Source organism: Carcharodon carcharias, chromosome 14 (genome assembly GCF_017639515.1).
Source record: "Carcharodon carcharias isolate sCarCar2 chromosome 14, sCarCar2.pri, whole genome shotgun sequence".
NCBI classification, from domain to species: domain Eukaryota; kingdom Metazoa; phylum Chordata; class Chondrichthyes; order Lamniformes; family Lamnidae; genus Carcharodon; species Carcharodon carcharias.
The window spans coordinates 120,765,611-120,782,800 of record NC_054480.1 but is presented as its reverse complement, the minus strand read 5'-3'; the positions used below and the strand labels follow the sequence as shown (position 1 = coordinate 120,782,800).

The window sequence follows — 17,190 nt, the reverse complement described above, 5'->3', positions numbered from 1 at the left end:
GATCATCCTGGTTGCTTTTCCGAGGATTGTTGAAAATACAAAGTTTGTGTCACAATTTTATAGCCCATGGTTCTCACATAGCAAAACACTGTGTGGTATAACCCCCATCACTGGCATTGCCTTAACACATGCATCACCTAATCAAGAGTGGGGGTGGTACTTCGTTATGTAGGTGCTCCCTGTTATCTAAACAATTTCAGCATTTGGCCTGAGCAGGGGTTTGTGTCTCCTGTCTGTTTTCTTATCTCCTTGTTTCCCCAAGCTGTGAAGGCTATTAGATTTAAGGCTTGTGATTCTTAGTTAGTTCTCAGTATTGACTATATTTCCCATCATGCCCAAAAGGAGCTCTCATAACTATACTTGTCTGCTTTTAATGCTGTTGATGCTCATAACTTCATTTGTCTACTTTTAAAGCTGTTAATGAACAAATTAATATCAGTTTTAATATAAAATTATTTCAATTACCCCACTTCACATTCTTTAATGGACTCCCTTTAAAACATTAAGCAAGCTGCTTCCTATATGTGTTTAGTGAATGTGTGCATGCTGTTGTTCTAAGGTTGGATTTGAGGCACATTGGTGGGGCAGATTAAAGAGAAGTTTACTTGGCATCTAACTGCTTGAATATAATTAGACTTATTATTGGAAGTTTTCTTCTCCAGCACTAAAGTCCCTCATCTTGAACGCAAAGGTGACCCAGATAGAAAGCTTAAACAAAATATTAATTAATGAATTTTCAGATTCTGAATCATGAATAATATAGTAGTTATTAATATTGTGATATATCTTATGAAAATAAATATATTGAAAGTGAAATTAGTCTCACACATAAACAATCAATTAAGAAGGAGTTACAATATCTGTCATTTTTGTAAACACTCCTAAGGATGTACATCTTTTCTCTGTGCACTTTCTGCAAGTTCAGATAATGATGCTGTGATCACATGTCAATTATCCTTTTCTTGAATTATTTTCTGTTCTTTAAAGTGTTAGGACCTTGCACAGGTGCTTGAATGGCAACACGGATGGAGTTAATGGTACCATATGCCCTAGGAAAATATTGAAAAACCCTGACAGCTACTTTGTTGCTACTAAACTGGCACAAATGTTGATACATTCATCAGCCAATCAATTTGTCACCTGGGTGACAGAGTTGTATCCACAAATTTACTATTCTTTGCTGAGTGTCCTGACAGTTCCTGTGGCAAAAGGAGCAATATTTCCACTATAACAATTACTGTTAACAGAAGTACGGATGTTTCTCTTGAGCTGCAGGGTTGCATCCTAGAGAAGGGCCAATTCCCCTGTTGCTTCTTTGAGAGAATTTGAAGTCAAGTTGTTCTGTCACTTGGGGTAGTGAGTTCTAACAGTACTTCTAGTATAGTGTATAGATCGCCTTGGACACTTTACTGTCTTCTCCTCCTCCAACACATCGAGGAAAACATGATTTACTGATGCATCAGGACTACTATGTAGACTGAAACAGTTGAATCAGTTTTTAAAAAATTCCCGTTCTCTCTCTTTCCTCGTTTAAGACCACTTTTCCAGTATGCCTCATTAATTCAACTGATGAGATCAGAAGCATGAAAGAATATGCATTATTTTCAACAAATAAAAACTCCGGATAAATTAATTTCTCCGAAACATGATAAATATTCACAAATCAAAGTTATTCTGCATAATTAATCCCATAAACTCATTCAAAACAGTTCAATATAACACGAGGTTGACACTTATGTTAGTTGTAACACATTGAGGAATTTCAGCCCCAGTTTCTTAACAGAATGGGCACAAAGAAAAGAAATCAGGTGTCTGCTAAATAGGATTTCATCACTTTTTTCCTGATTCACTTAATTGCATTTCTATTCAACAGCTTAGCCAATAAAGAAGACACCAGTGTGGAGGCAGTCTGCACTTTCAGAAATGATTCTGTTCCTCAGGAGATTAACAAAGTTACTGTGTACCATGAGTTCAGAGACAACACGAAGAGCATCTCCACTTTTGGAACCTATTTACTGGACAGCAACAGCCTCTACGTAAATGGTATTTGACATTTAACAGAAATAGTTTGTTCTATTTTGTTTTACGTATGTGTTTTAATATGGTCAAATTGAGTATAATTAAACACATCATTGATTTTTCAGATTATCATGAACCAGCTCCAAACATACAAACAAAGCCCTTTGAGTTTAATGTGACCTTTATTATAACAAACTTGGCCCTGACAGCAAGTCTGCAGTCTTCCAGTTCTCCACTGCACAAATCTGCATCAAGTATTATTGCTTACCAGGTCAGTCGACAACTTAATTATTTTAAAAATTGTTTTGAATTAGTTACATGACATTTATCTCTAAAACTGCGACTGTTACTTTCCTTTAGTTGAAAAACCTGTTCATGAACAGCAATATAAACAGGACATTCTCAAGCTGCAGAGTTCTATCTTTCAGGTATTTCAGCATCTGTTTCAAGATTGTTCATAAGTTTAGCAATAATACTTAACATTTCAGAAGTATTGACATTTCCAGATATTCTACACAATTTTAATTGTTGTTTGTGTGCTTAATTAATACTATTGAAGTGTATTTTATTTTCCTGTTAGATGTATATTAAATCTCCTGTTGCTATAAGCAGGGAGGATTTCTTGGGGTTCACCAAAGAATCAATTCATTTGGTTTTAAATCTTTGAAAGATCAATAGAGCACAAACCAAATTTCCTGTAATAGGTAACTCATCCAATTGATGTATTAACTGAGATGATTTGTTATGAGCAATATCTGACCAATATAATTGAGAATTTGTGATTTTTATCCTCCTTGTGAACCTACAAAACTTACAGTGTACTTTAATTGTCTCACTGTAAAACACTAAGCAAGATGGTCCCTCCGCATGTTTCATGGAACATGTGAATGATGCTCTTCTGGTGTTGGGTTTGAGGAATATTTGGGGGCCAGAATAAAGGGAGGCTTTCTCTGCAGCTGAGTGTGCTATACCTGATCTGGGAATGACTGAAAGAGATAGGGCAAAAACTTCCCCCCATCAGGGGGCATTGTGGGGGCACGAGCGGGAGCGTGCAGCCATTTTACGTGGGCGGGCCTGGAAGCGCTGAGTGCTCCCTGCTCAGGTGGTGGGGGATTTTGCATGCACGCAAAAGAGCGCAGAAATCTCCGTGCCTCAGGGACATTAGTTTAAGTTTTGAAAAATGGAATAAAGGTTAAAAAAAAATTAAGGACATGTCCCCTCATGTGAAACTGTCACATGAGTTGGGACATATCCATTAAATTTTTCAAAAAATTTTATTTAATTAATAAACCCTTCGTGAAACCTCATCCCGCCCGTGGATGAGGTTTCATGAAAAATGTGAAGGCCGCCTGGGCTCTTCACCTGCCCGCCAACCTTAAGGTTGGACAGGCAGCATTATTTATAGCTTTAATTACTTTGTTAATGGCCTTAATAGGCTTTTGACAGTCCAGCGAGCGCGCAGATGATGCGACTGCGCACCTGCCAAACTGGCAATCTAAATGACGCGCGGTGACATCGGGATACCCGCCTGACATCACCGTGCATCATTTTACAAGTCGGCAAGCAGGCCCCGCCCCCGCTTGCCGACGGGAAAAGTCTTCTCATAGTCTGTGCTTAAAATTGTAGGTGTTCCATTGCCCAGGACTAAATACCTCAACTTGAAACCTGAAAAATGATAGGGAAGAATTAAAATGTGAAGAAAGTAACAAACTATATGAGGCTGGAGACAAGAAGGATGCAGTGCTTATATTTATATGACTTTGTTTTCCTGTTTCAACACAGATCATTCAAGATGATTGAAATTATTCTTATACTCAGGCAGTGCATTAAATTGGAATCATCATTTCTGCCAATTTTTTGACATATTCTCATTAATATATAACTTTACACTGCACATTTTTTGGAAGATCCCATGTATTGGAATTCTCTAAAATAAACACAAAGCAGAGCAGCCAATGAGAAGATATGTGATGACCTGGTTAAACAGCGACTAAACTGATATAAATAATTCAGGGTCAGAAAGTCTAACTGTGAAGTGTGTAATTTCTGGGAGGAATATAGAGATTATGCAGAGAGGTTGAAACAAGGTTTAAAGAACATGTTCTAGATCTTGAGGGTACTCCAAATACAGAATGGAACAAACATGTGAGATGATCATGCAAGTGATTACACGGGGATACTGGTAAAAGGGACTCATAGGTTAGAAACAGCACCAAGCTTAAAAGAAAAATGAGTGTGAATAAATGTAACCTGCCACACTTGGTGTTTCCACTGTTAACAATCATTTCAGATCCCAGCAGAGTTTCCATAATTACTTTAATTTTTCAGTTCAGTAAGCTGTTGCAAAGACATCACAAAAAGTGGGAATAACGATGGCTGAGGTGCTGAGTGGCAGGCTATAAACGAATCACCAAAAAGATGCAGCTCCTGATTAAAAACTCACCATAATTATTTACATATTGGGCTGCATCTCCCGGTCGGTGAGTGGGGGCATGGCCAGCTCGCCGATGCGTGAAATGATGCGGGGTGATGTCGGGCGTGTGTCCTGATGTCACCCGACGTCATTTAGGTTTTCAGTTCGAATCAGCTGCGCGCCCACTGAACTGTCAAAGCCAGTTAAGAACTGTTAAGGCCATTAAAAAAGTAATTAAATTGTTTAATGGACCAGCCCGTCCAACCTTAAGGTTGGTGGGCAGGCGGAGATCCCAGGCGACCTTGAGAAAAAACATGAAACCTCATCCACGAGCGGGATGAGGTTTCATGAGGGTATTAAAATTTGTATGAGATGTCTAAATAAAGAAAATTGACATGTCCTAGCTCATGTGACAATATCACATGAGGGGACATGTCAGGAATATTTTTTTCTGCCTTTGATGAAAGTTTGAACCTTGAGCCGATCTCCCCGTGGCAGCAGTTTGCCTCAGGGAGATCTTTGCACTCTTTCGTGCACAGGCGTGAAAGAGCGTACTCCCGGCTCATGGAATACCCCCACCTCCCGACCTGCACAGGGAGCGCACAGCGCTTCCAAGTGGACGTCACTCTGGGCGGGCTTTAATCGGCCCGCCCACATAAAATGGGGCCGCACACCCAACCGGGGGCACCAATCGGGAACCCGTGCCCGCTCCCACACAACCCTCCCCCCCACCAATGCCCCGATGGGGGGAAAATGCTACCCATACACTAGACTGGGGGTGGAATTTTACACCGGCAGGGTTTTCTGGTCCTGCCGAAGTCAATGGACTTTTGAACGGCTTGCCACATCAGCCCCGTCTCCACCCCAACGGGGCGGTAAAATTCCGTCCTTAGTCTGTTTTAAAACCTGGTCGCAAAGATTCTGCACAAGGTCATAAAATAGTGGTGCTACCACTAAGACATAGGACATAACATTTCCACAGCCTAAGCCTATTTACAAATGAAGGGCTCCCTTCAGCGGCAAGCACGGAGATCAGGTGGACATGATTGTGGGACTCAGCAGGCCAAACCTTTCCATTCTCTTCAAAGATGCTGATCTGACGGGGCAAGCTATCAATTAAAGGATACTCAGCAACCTATTGCTCCCTGCAGAGCACAGTGCAAACTGTAGGTGTTGAGATGGGAGGTATTTTTCAGCAAGAATTCTCAGCTGGCATCAATGTCAGCTGTAATGCATTAAATTTTAGCCCCAATCCCCAATATCATAAATTGATGCCAGTAAGACCAGGAAAGCTTGTGTCAGCCAACTTGATTTGCCAACATAATAGGATAGGAATTTGTCTCAGGCAGTGTTGCAAAGTGGGCGGTATCAGATCAGCGACTCATTATTTTTAGCACTTGATATTTAATTCCATTGATTGCAATTGTCCAGAATATCAGGTGCTGCGTATAACAGGTGGCCGATCCAATAATGTCCACTTTCCACCACCATCCAAAATGAATTTCTACCCCAATGTTTTCTAACTCATTTAATTAACTATTTGTTTGTTTTCCAGTCCAGCAAATGTCAGCAGCACCAGCGTGTACGCAATCTGCACATTCAGAAATGATTCTATTCCTCAGGAAGTTAATGAAGTTACTGTGTACCATGAGTACAGAGACAACACAAATTACATTTCCACCTTGGGAACGTATTCACTGGATAACAATAGCCTCTATGTCAATGGTATTTAGCATTTAAAGGAGATGTTCCATTAGATTTAATTCTCATTGAATGTTTTGATCCAATTAAATCAAAGAGATTTCAAGCAAACACATTAATTTCATTCCACTATTTAATAGTGACTTTCCATCTGGCTCATTTGATAAACATATTTTTGATTTTTCAGGTTACCATGAATCAGTCCCTTCAACCAGTGAGTATGAATTCTGTTTCACTACAGTAGTAGCAACATAGCAATTGTTTTACTGATCACCATTCACATGTTGTAAAATGCACCCACCTTATTAATTGTTCAGAGCCAGCTAGTTGTTGATGAACAAATCAATTGTTTAGTAATCAGACACAAATATGCCCCTGGAAGTGAATTTTTGAAGTAGCATCAGGAGCTGGAAGCTGATAGATGCCATCTGTAAAGATCGCTTTCTTTTCTATTTGATAGTCTTGTGATCTTGCTTTTGTTTCTTCTGAGGCCCCATAAAATTATGCTCCTGGATGAAATAAAATTACCTTTTAATGCAAGGTGGTATTAAATATTGCAAACTCAGAGGCTAATTATTAATGCACATGATTCTGGTCTGTCCCAATTTATTTCTGGTCTGTCCCAATTCATTTCTGGTGTGTTCTCATGAATAGTCCTCATGACCTCCCTTTACTTTATCATCAATGGAATTTCACAAAATGTTGGAAAGCTAATTGAGCCATGGTTATAGATCATTGGCTTTTTGTTGCTTGTCCTCCAATCTTAGGTATAACTTCAATGTATTTGCAGCTCCTAAAAACATTCATATGAACTTTGGTTATTTTGTCTTCATTTCTTTTAAATTTCTGGGATATATCCAATGAGCTTCAAATGTGTTGCAGACATTTAGAAATAAAATGACAGCCAGGCTTTAGTGGGGCAGGACTTCTGTCCACCATCTTCCTACAATCTGGGTCCCAACTAATTTGATTAATTTGGCAGGTTCCGGCCACATTTCCAATGCAAGTGGATCATCTGCCTCAACTAGGGTGGGCATCTGATCTGTGATCTATTGCATTTTAAAATCTCATCCAGCAATCCTGAACACCAAAAAAGAATGGTGTTCCTTGCATCCAGTGATGCTGAGGCAGAAGAGACTGGAAATACCCCATATTTTTCCTATTTTTCTCTCTGAGTCCAGTTATATCACCTCTAGCAGAAAATCCTGAAAGTGACATTGGGTGATGGAAAGAATGGTTCCTTGACTTGACTGTGTTCCACCACAGAAGTGAAGAGGAAATTTGGCTTTGTGCTACTTTAAATTGCTTTGCAGATGCATCACTCAGCTTCAACAGGCTAAGGAGATTCTATGCACTTCAGTTTATGGTTTTATAAATAGACTCTGCAGACCGAGGATCTTGGACTTGATAGAATCTATAATGAAGCCAGATTTATTTAGACTGGAGTGAATGACTGTGTTTCCAAAGGACTTTAGTTACCATTCACAAAAATTATCCTATTTCCTAGATGATTTAATGCATCCTGGAATGAACATTTATGCAGCTTACAGTGCTTTTTAAAAAAAGTCACAGTTTTATCACTATTAGAGAAAATAACTCCGTGGTGTATGTGCATACATTTGTGGGTGTGTTCATGTGGACGTTTGTATATGCGGGTACATACAGAAAGATCAATGAAGTATGTTACTTATTAAAGTAAGCAAATATCAAGGTGTCCAAATTTAAAATGCAGCAAAATCCATATTTTAATTTAACTAAATGCATTTCAGAAAGTTGCCGTTTCTCACATACTCCAATGGAACGGATGGATTAAGCAAAAACACATTTGTAACATAATATCACTTTGTAAGGCACTGCTACAGACTAGAGGTTAATTGAGAAGATCTGATTTTAATGACAACTATTTGCTTTATAAGTAATTGGTAAAGTTAAGAAATATCTTATTTCAGCATGTTGTATTCCCAGTGCAATTATTTACTCTTTCCTTATAGCGGAAGCACCCATTATGGTAGTGACACTACAACCGAATGAAGAGACAAGACCCATTGATTTTAATGTCACTTTCACCATAGATAATCTGGCATTTACACCAGATTTACAAAATCTCAATTCCCCTGAGTATACAACTGCATCGGGCAATGTCATTAGCTTGGTAAGTCTACAGTTGAATCATCTATCATTGTTTGGTGTAAATTAGAATGTTTTGATGATGCACTCCTCCATCTAAAATAGTTACTGGGGATTTTTTTTTTTGTAGCTCAATAATCTGTACAAAAACAGCAAGATAAAGAAGACATTCACAAATTGTGAACTCGTATCTTTCAGGTAAGACATTTTTATTGACTGCACAGGATGTTTCGAAAGGAACATATTTTGAGGACTGTGAAGCCTTTAATAAATATCTTAATATATTTAAATGGAAAAACAGAAAATTCTGGAAGTTAGGAGGATAGTCATTATCTATAGAAAGAACAAATAAGTTAACCATTCAGGTATGAACCCTTTGTCAGAAATGTAAGATATTACAGATGAACAACATTTTAAAAAAGTACAGAAACACACAAATAAGCAAGAGAAATGGAATAACATGAAAGGTGCTTAAGAGGAAAACAAAATGGTTAAATGAGTGAAGTGTCATTGACAAAAGGGGAAAAAGGCAGAGGATCTGGGTGGAAAGGAAAAGGGCAGGGAATGTGCATGGAAGGGGAAAAGGGCAGAGGATCAGGTCAGAAGGGGAAAAGGTCAGTGGGTCTGGGTGGAAGGGTAAAAGGGCAGAGGATCTGGGTGGAAGGGGAAAAGGGCAGGGGATCTGGGTGATTGGGGAAAAGGGCAGGGGATCTGGGTGGATGGGGAAAAGGGCAGGGGATCTGGTGGATGGGGAAAAGGGCAGGGGATCTGTTTTACCAATACATTAATGCTAAAATGTTAGTTAAGGAAAAAGCGGGACCTATCAGAGATGAAGATGGAAACTTATGTGTAGATGCAGAGGCTGTGGGAAGGGTTTTGAATGAATATATTTTCTCTGTGTTTACAAAGGAAAGGGAGGATTTAGATATAGTAGTCCAGGAGGAACACAGTGAGATATTGGACAGGATAGTCATAAAGAGAGAGGAAGTACTCGAAGGGCTGAAATCCTTGAAAGTTGATAAGACACCAGGGTCAGATAAATTGTTTCCAAGGCTGCTGAAGGAAGTCAGGGAGGAGATAGCAGATGCCCTGAAGATGATTTTCCAATCTTCACTCGATACAGGGGAGGTACCGGAGGATTAGAGAAATGCAAACGTAGTTCCATTGTTTAAAAAGGGATCAAAGGAAATGCCAAACAATTATAGGCTAGTTAGTCTTACATCAGTAGTGAGCAAATTAGTAGAATCAATCCTGAGAGATAAGATTAACTGCGATGTGGAAAGGCATGGATTTGTTAAAGGAAGGTCTTGCCTCACAAATTTGATTGAATTCTTTGAGGAAGTGACAAAAAGGGTTGATGAAGGTAGTGCAGTGGATGTTGTGTACATGGATTTTAGCAAGGCATTTGACAAGGTCCCACATGGCAGAATGGTCAGGAAAGTAAAAGGGTAATGTGGCAAACTGGATAAAAGGTTGGCTTTGTAATAGGAAATAAAGGGTAATGGTCGATGGATGCCCTTGCAAATGGAAAGTTGTCACAAGTGGTGTTCCACAGGGCTCGGTGTTGGGACCCTTGCTGTTTGTGTTATATATTAATGATTTGGATGTGAACATGGGGGCCATGATTGAGAAATTTGCAGATGACACAAAGATTGGCCGAGAAGTGGATAGTGTAGAGGATAGCCATAATCTCCAAAACAATATAGATGGGTTGGTGGATTGGGCGTTAAAGTGGCAGATGGATTTTAACATAGAGAAGTGTGAGGTCATACATTTAGGGAGGTCAAACTGTTACAGGGATTACAAAATAAATGGGAATATACTAAGAGGGGTAGATGAAGTGAGAGATCTTGGCGTACAAGTACACAGGTCCCTGAAGACAGCAGTTCAAGTAGACAAGGTTGTAAAGAAGGCATATGGAATGCTCTCCTTCATTGACAAAGGTATAGAATATGTAAGTAAGGACATCATGTTAGAATTGTATAAAACACTGGTGAGGCCACAACTGGAGTATTGTGTGCAGTTCTGGTCACCACATTACAGGAAGGACATAATGGCTCTGAAGAGAGTGCAGAGAAGGTTTACAAGAATGTTGTCAGGGTTATAAAAGTATAGCTATGTGGAGAGATTGGATAGGTTGAGGTTATTTTCCTTAGAACAAAGAAGGCTGACTTGATTGAGGTGTACAAAATTATGAGGGGAATAGATAGAGTGGACAGGATAAAATTGTTTCCCTTGGTGGAGAATTCTAGAACCAAGGGACATAGATTCAAGATAAGTGGCAGAAGGTGTAGGGGGAACATGAGGAGGAACTTTTTTACGCAGAGGATAGCTGGAATTCACTGCTCAAGTTGGTAGTAGAGACAGAAACTCTAAACTCTTTTAAAAAGTACCTGGATCTGCACCTTAAGTACTGTAAGCTGCAGGGCTATGGGCCGGGTGCAGGAAGGTGGGACTAGAAAGGGCACCTGGGTATCCTTGGGCTGGCATAGACACGATGGGCCAAATGGCCTCTTCTGTGCTGTAACTTTTCTATGGTTCTATGAGACAGTAGGAGCCATAATGAAAGAAACAAGAGGATGTGAAAGTAAGAAGCATATTTATTAAATCCTTAAGTTATTAAAGTCCTGAATACTATAAAATTTCCAACGGGAAGATAAAGTGCTGTTTCCAAGCTTATTTGGATCTTCATTGCAACAGTGTAAAAAACCAACTGCAGAGAGCTCAGTGGGAGCAGGTGAAAAAATGGGAATTATATAGGACAGGAATCTTGGACAGACATTCCAGAGAATGGAGGTGCTCAGTAACATGATCACCTACAAATAAAAGTTATGCTTATTTCAGTTTACTAGATTTTTAAATTTTCTGAATAAAAATAGTCAGGTACTATCATTTAGAAAATTAATTTTGATTATTTGCCTTTCACTATCAGATTATAGTATAAATCATACTGAGATGCTAATTGTACTACAGAATCTCACAAGAGATAATTTTGGTGAAACTAATGAAGAGTTCATCCACTGCTCAGTTTCCTCAGCAATAAATCTTCCTTCAACATAATTGTAATTGTTCGAATGGCAGCTGAGTCACGTGTAGCCACATGTATGATGTATGCATTTAGTGAAGAATATAGGGAAGAATATCGGGGGCGGGCCCGACACGCCGCGCATAAAATAACACGCAATGACATCAGGCGTGCATCCCAATGTCACCGTGCACCATCGCAATATTTCGAAGAGAGGGCGCACTATGATTTCTGAGGCACGCCTGCCATTAATTAACGGGCCACTTAAGGCCCTTGAGGCAGCAATACACAGTGATTTTTCTCAGCCCGTGCGATTTTCAGAGCGTTGCACGGGCGCAACGGGCAGGTGAGTAGGCCATATTTTTAAAAGCCTCATCCTTGGTTGGGGGGGGGCGGGGGGAGCGGATAAGAGGGGTGAGTGGGCTCGCGAATGCAAGTTGTTAGTCATTTACTTTAGAAACTTATTGCTACATGCATGTGTGAACAGGAGAACTTCAAATCTCTTAAGAGCAGCTTTGACAGGTCAGGACGCTGGAGGAAACATAATTCTTGGGGCCTTGCAGATTTCAGGCAGCCTTCCCTTACCCTGGGAATGGGGATTGTGCTCTCCACAGGAGGTGCCTCTCTGAGGAGGAAGAGAAAGCCAGAAGGGGGAGGAGGCCAGGATTCCATATTCAGCCTCCGGAAGAGAGGCACAGGCACAAGTGGTGCAGGGCCAACAGGAAGTGCAAGGTGGAAGGGGCCACAGAAGACGCCACTATCATGCTGCCAGGGTATACAGGCAGCGATGCAGCTACCTCAATATGTCTGAGGTGCAGTGCAGAAGGAGCCTCTGTCTCTCAAGGGAGACAGTGACCTCCATGTGCCAGATGATAGGCCCTGAGATCAGCTCCAACTGTGTGGGTGGACACCCCATGCCAGTGTTGTTGAAGGTCACGGTTGCCCTCAACTTCTATGCCTCTGGCTCTTTCCAGGGGTCGGTGGGTGATCCTAAACAGCTGTCCACACTTGTGTCAAGCTGGTGACAGACGCTTTGTTCAGGCGTGCCTTGACTTTCATTCACTGCCTTCAGACAAGGCCAGCCAGGCAGAGGCTTTGCAGCAATTGCTGGGCTCCCCTGCGTCCAGGGTGCAATTGACTGCACACATGTGGCCATCAAGGCACCAGCGGGTGAGCCAAGTGCCTTCATCGACAGGGAGGGATTCTACTCCATGAATGTGCAGATAGTGTGTGATCACAGGCTGCAGATTCTGCAAGTATGTGCCAGGTACCCAGGCAGCTCCCATGACGCCTACATACTGAGACACTCCCAGGTCCTCAGGCTCTTCAGTGCTCCAGCCCAGCTGGATGGATGGCTGCTGGGTGACAAGGGCTATCCCCTTAAAAGGTGGCTCATGACGCCTCTCCTCCATCCAAGAACAGAGGCTAAGCAGCAGTACAATAGGAGCCACGCCTCCACAAGGGCAGTGGTAGAGAGAACCATTGATCTTCTCAAGATGCGCTGCCGATGCCTGGATCATTCAGAAGCGCACTGCAATACCCTCTAGATTGTGTGTCACTGATCGTGGTTGCATTCTGTGGTCTCCACAATCTGGCATTGGAAAGGGGAGACGCAGTGGAGGAAGAAGATGTAGACGCAGATGCTGTGACTGCCAGTGCCCTGGGCACTCTCTGCCTCCGCCTGCACCTCAAGCGAGTGTGAAGTGCCCTCAATATTGTGCACCAGGATATAGCTGAAGATCTTATCCCCACCGAGTTCCTGGTATCTGTGGTGGTGCCTGCCTGGCTGAGATGGTGTGACTCTGGTGCATGTATATCTTCAGGACCCTCAGGGGTCAGTGGCGGTCCCTCTGCCTCTTGAGTGTGGGCGTGCTCCAGAAAGACTGAAAGGAAGAATAGGGACATTTGATTAGTTGAAGTCATTACACTATTAATGTGCATGCCTGGCACCCGGATCAGGATGCGCTCCTCTTTCCATTATCTATGGTCAACCCATGTCGGAGACTCAAATCAACAAACAGTCAACAGTGGAATGGTTGCAATGACAGACATTGTGACCTGAGTGCATGGCACTCTTACCTCCCATTGGCACCCCAACCTGACTGCAGCAGGTAGACCTGGGCACATGGCGCCTCTCCAGCTCGAGAGCCTCCTGCTCCTATCTGGTCAGTATGAGTAGGTGGGCCTGCCCTCCGCCAGTCCGCAGCCATTCGGCATTATTGTGCGCAGTCTTCTCCTGAAAGGAAAGAGGAGCATTGATTAGTCCACCCTGTACCCGCATTGCCGTTGCAGCCTTACCACTCCCACTGAGTGAAACCTTGCAGGGCTCATCTGATTCGTGACCCTGGAGCCGCCATACATTCACTGCAAGCAGCCAGGGCTGACCCCCTTGCCCAGATGCTGCCTCCATCACATTTGCCACTCACACTGTAAGACCTTCCAAACCAAGGAGCACTACCACCTAGAAGGACAAGGGCAGCAGATGGATGGCTACCCCGCCACCTGGATGTTCCCCTCCAAGGCAGTCAGCATCCTGACTTTGAAATGTTTCGGCACTCCACCACTGGGTGGAGGTCCAGATCCTGCAGCTCGCCCCCAAAACAGCACTGTGGGAGTACCATATGCAGAGGATACAGAAGGCAGCTCACCACCACCTTCTCAGGGGCAACTAGGCATGGGCAATAAATGCTGGCCCATCCAGCGAAGGCCACATGCCATGAATGAATGAATGCAATAAAAAAATTCCGAGCTGGGTGGATGAGGGGGTGCGGGGGCAGGGAGGGGGCAACCTAACTGCTGTGCTAAGTGACCCATGCCAACATGGTATTCACCCTTACCGATCACAAGAAGTCATTGAACTGCTTGCGGCACTGCATCCAGGTGCATCTCACTGCATTGTGGGAGCTGACCCTTTCTGCCACCTCCTCCCAGGCATGCTTTGTCATGTGGGAGGGCTTCCTCCTCCTGTCCGTTGGCACCATGAAGTTGCGCCATGCTGCCACCTCCTCGAGGAGGGCACCAAGGCACTCACCTGAAAATCTCTGGGCACTGCCCTGCCAACCTGCTCTCTGAGAGCGCTCTCGGACACCCTCCTGTGCACCTTCAAAAGGCTGCCTGCGCCGTTTTTAAACAGACTGCTAGGTTGCCATTGGACACGGCAGTCATTGGACTCCCGCCGCCGCCCGCCCCTTTCCTCTGTTCTCGGGAGCCGTGACTCACACTGGGCGGGCCTTAACTGGCCCACCTGCATAAAATGGTGGCGCAGAGCCTGCGCCCGCTCCCAAACAGACCACCTGCTGTCGGAAAAATTCTACTCATAGGTTTTGAAAATCTATGGGGGATGATTATAACACTCTAGTCCGCCACTCAATTCTGCAGCTGATCCTGGCAAAATTTGCAGGGATAAAACCTGTATACTCTGCTGATGCTGTGCCAGGCTCAAAGTGAAGGCCAGGGAGCTGCAATTCCTAACCTAGGGACTCCCTGTCCTAACTAACCACACTCCTTACATCAGTGGCCTGGTTGAGGTGAGTAGGAGGTCTTATGCAGGAGCCTGCCGGAACAGCTGTGGATTTTCAGGACCATAATCTTTGGAAAGAATCTTTAAACCACTGTCAGGAAAAGATTTTCAAAGCAACTTCCCCCTTGCTATCTAAAACTCTTTAATATATGTAAAAATGATTTGTTAAAAACTTTAACCAGAGAAAAATCAGTTGTAAAAAAACTGCTGAGGTAGCTGAAGGGCTGATTTAATTTCTCCTCATGGGGAAGAATCTTCCCATTGGCGAGTGGGGGCAGGGCGATGCAGGTGTCCTGACGTCACAGCGTGTCATTTAGATTGTCAGTTCAGCTGTGTACCTGCCGAACTGTCAAAGGCTTATTAAGGCCATTAACAAAGCAATTAGAGTTGTTAAGAATGCTGCCCGGCCAAACTTAAGATTGGCGGGCAGGCCAAGAGCCCAGGCGGCCTTCGCATTTTTCATGAAACCTCATCCACGGGCGGGATGAGTTTTCATGGAGGGTTTATTAAGTAAATAAAACTTTTTGAAAAAATTAATGACAGTTTCACATGAGGGGACATGCCCTTGAAATTCTTTTTTTTACCTTTATTACATTTTTCAAAGCTTAAACTAATCTCCCTGAGGCACGGACGTGCCTTGGAGATTTCTGCGCTCTTTTGCGCGCATACCCGAAAGAGTGCAGGCCCAACTCGGAATCCCCCCCACCCGCACAGGGAGCGCTCAGCGCTTCTACGTATGCATCACATTGGGCAGGCCTTAATTGGCCCGCCCACATAAAATGGCGGCACGCACCTGATCGGGGCACCAATCGGGTTCATGCTCTCCTCTGCACAGTCCCCCCTGACGGGAGGAAAATTCAGCCCATGGAAGCTGCAAAGTATTGCTAGATGCTCGTTTCTCCCAATTATAGCTCAGGAGACCATTTCATCAATGCAATTTGCATTTATATTCTATTGAAAATTAAATAGCAAAGTAGACATTACCCACTTCAACAGGACAATTTAAATCTGACAACCTACATTTTCTTCAGCATTATACTGTAATCATAAAAACAATTTGTGGCCTTAGTTACTTTTCAAAAGATCCCTATGTATTGTTAATGCAATTTCTAAAAATATTAGCATTCCAATGCTAATAAATCAGTGTTGTATTTTAAATGATTTTCACATTCTATTTTCCTTCAACAGTCCTGCAAATCAAGACAATACCAAAGTTGAAACACGCTGTTCTTTTAAAAATGATCCCACTGTTCCAGGAGTTGATAAAGTAACTGCTTATAATGAGTTCAGAGACAATACTGAGAAAATCACAGCATTAGGAGCATATTCACTAAACCAAAACAGCCTTTACGTGAACGGTATGTACCGATTCAAATTAAGTGATTTAACTTCAAAAGCAAAATAAATACTGCAACCTTTGCACAGCCTAAGCTTAAAACTAGTTGCATTCAAATAGTTTTTCATAGTTATGAACCATGCAACCCCAAAGCCCTCAGTATGACAAAAGACAAAAGAAAACATGTTGGCAGCCCTGCCTCCAACTGACCTCTAAGTTTGATCCTCAAAGTTTTTATGCATCTGCATTCTGATTATCACGAGAGCAGAGATAACAAAGGGTTCAATGTATGTTACAGCTACTTTCAGGAAAAAAAATAACCAAATTGTGAATCCATTTGTAATCTTGAAAATAGTGCAATAACCTGTTCATTGACGCTCATTTTGGATTCCACCAGGGCCACTGAGCTCCTGACCTCAATTGAGCCTTGGTCCAAATATAGACAAAAGAGCTGAACTCAAGAGATGAGGTGAGAGTGACTGCCGTTGACATCAAGGTAGCATTTGACTGAGTGTAGCATCAAGGGCAAAGCAGCCGCTTGATAGAAACACCTTTCACCAGCATTCACTCCCTCCACCACCGACACGTAGTAGCAGCAGTTTGTACAGTCTACAAGATGTGCTGCAGAAACCCACCAAGGCTACTTAGGCAGTATCTTCCAAACCCAAGATTGCTACCATCCTGAAGGACAAGGGCAGCAGATAGATGGGAACACCACCATCCGGATGTTTGCCTCCAAGCCACTCACCATCTTGACTTGGAAATACATTGGCATTCCTTAACTTTCGCTGGGTCAAAATCCTGGAACTCCCTCCCTAACAGCACTGTGGCTGTAAATGGTTCAAGAAGGCAGCTCACGACCACCTTCTCAAGGGCAATCAGGGCTGGGAAATAAATGCTGGCCCAGCCAGTGAACCCCACATCCTGTAAATGAATAAAAAAAAGAGCCCTAGCCAAAGTTAAGTCAATGGAAATCAGGAGAAAATTCCCAGGACATCGTTGCAGGAGTTCCCCAGGGTAGTGTCCTAGGCCCAATCATCTTCAGCTGT

General features: G+C 42.8%; 1 protein-coding gene across 1 annotated transcript in view; it reads left to right on the top strand.

Moving 5' to 3' along the window:
* Positions 1-17,190, top strand: part of LOC121287600 (mucin-16-like) — a 34,742-nt gene that overhangs the window by 7,304 nt on the left and 10,248 nt on the right. Inside the window, exons 7-14 of the mRNA XM_041205527.1 lie at positions 1,874-2,043; positions 2,145-2,290; positions 2,380-2,447; positions 5,988-6,157; positions 6,321-6,347; positions 8,125-8,285; positions 8,391-8,458; positions 15,994-16,163. Coding sequence (XP_041061461.1) covers positions 1,874-2,043; positions 2,145-2,290; positions 2,380-2,447; positions 5,988-6,157; positions 6,321-6,347; positions 8,125-8,285; positions 8,391-8,458; positions 15,994-16,163 — 980 coding nt within the window. The remainder of the gene's footprint in view (positions 1-1,873; positions 2,044-2,144; positions 2,291-2,379; positions 2,448-5,987; positions 6,158-6,320; positions 6,348-8,124; positions 8,286-8,390; positions 8,459-15,993; positions 16,164-17,190) is intronic.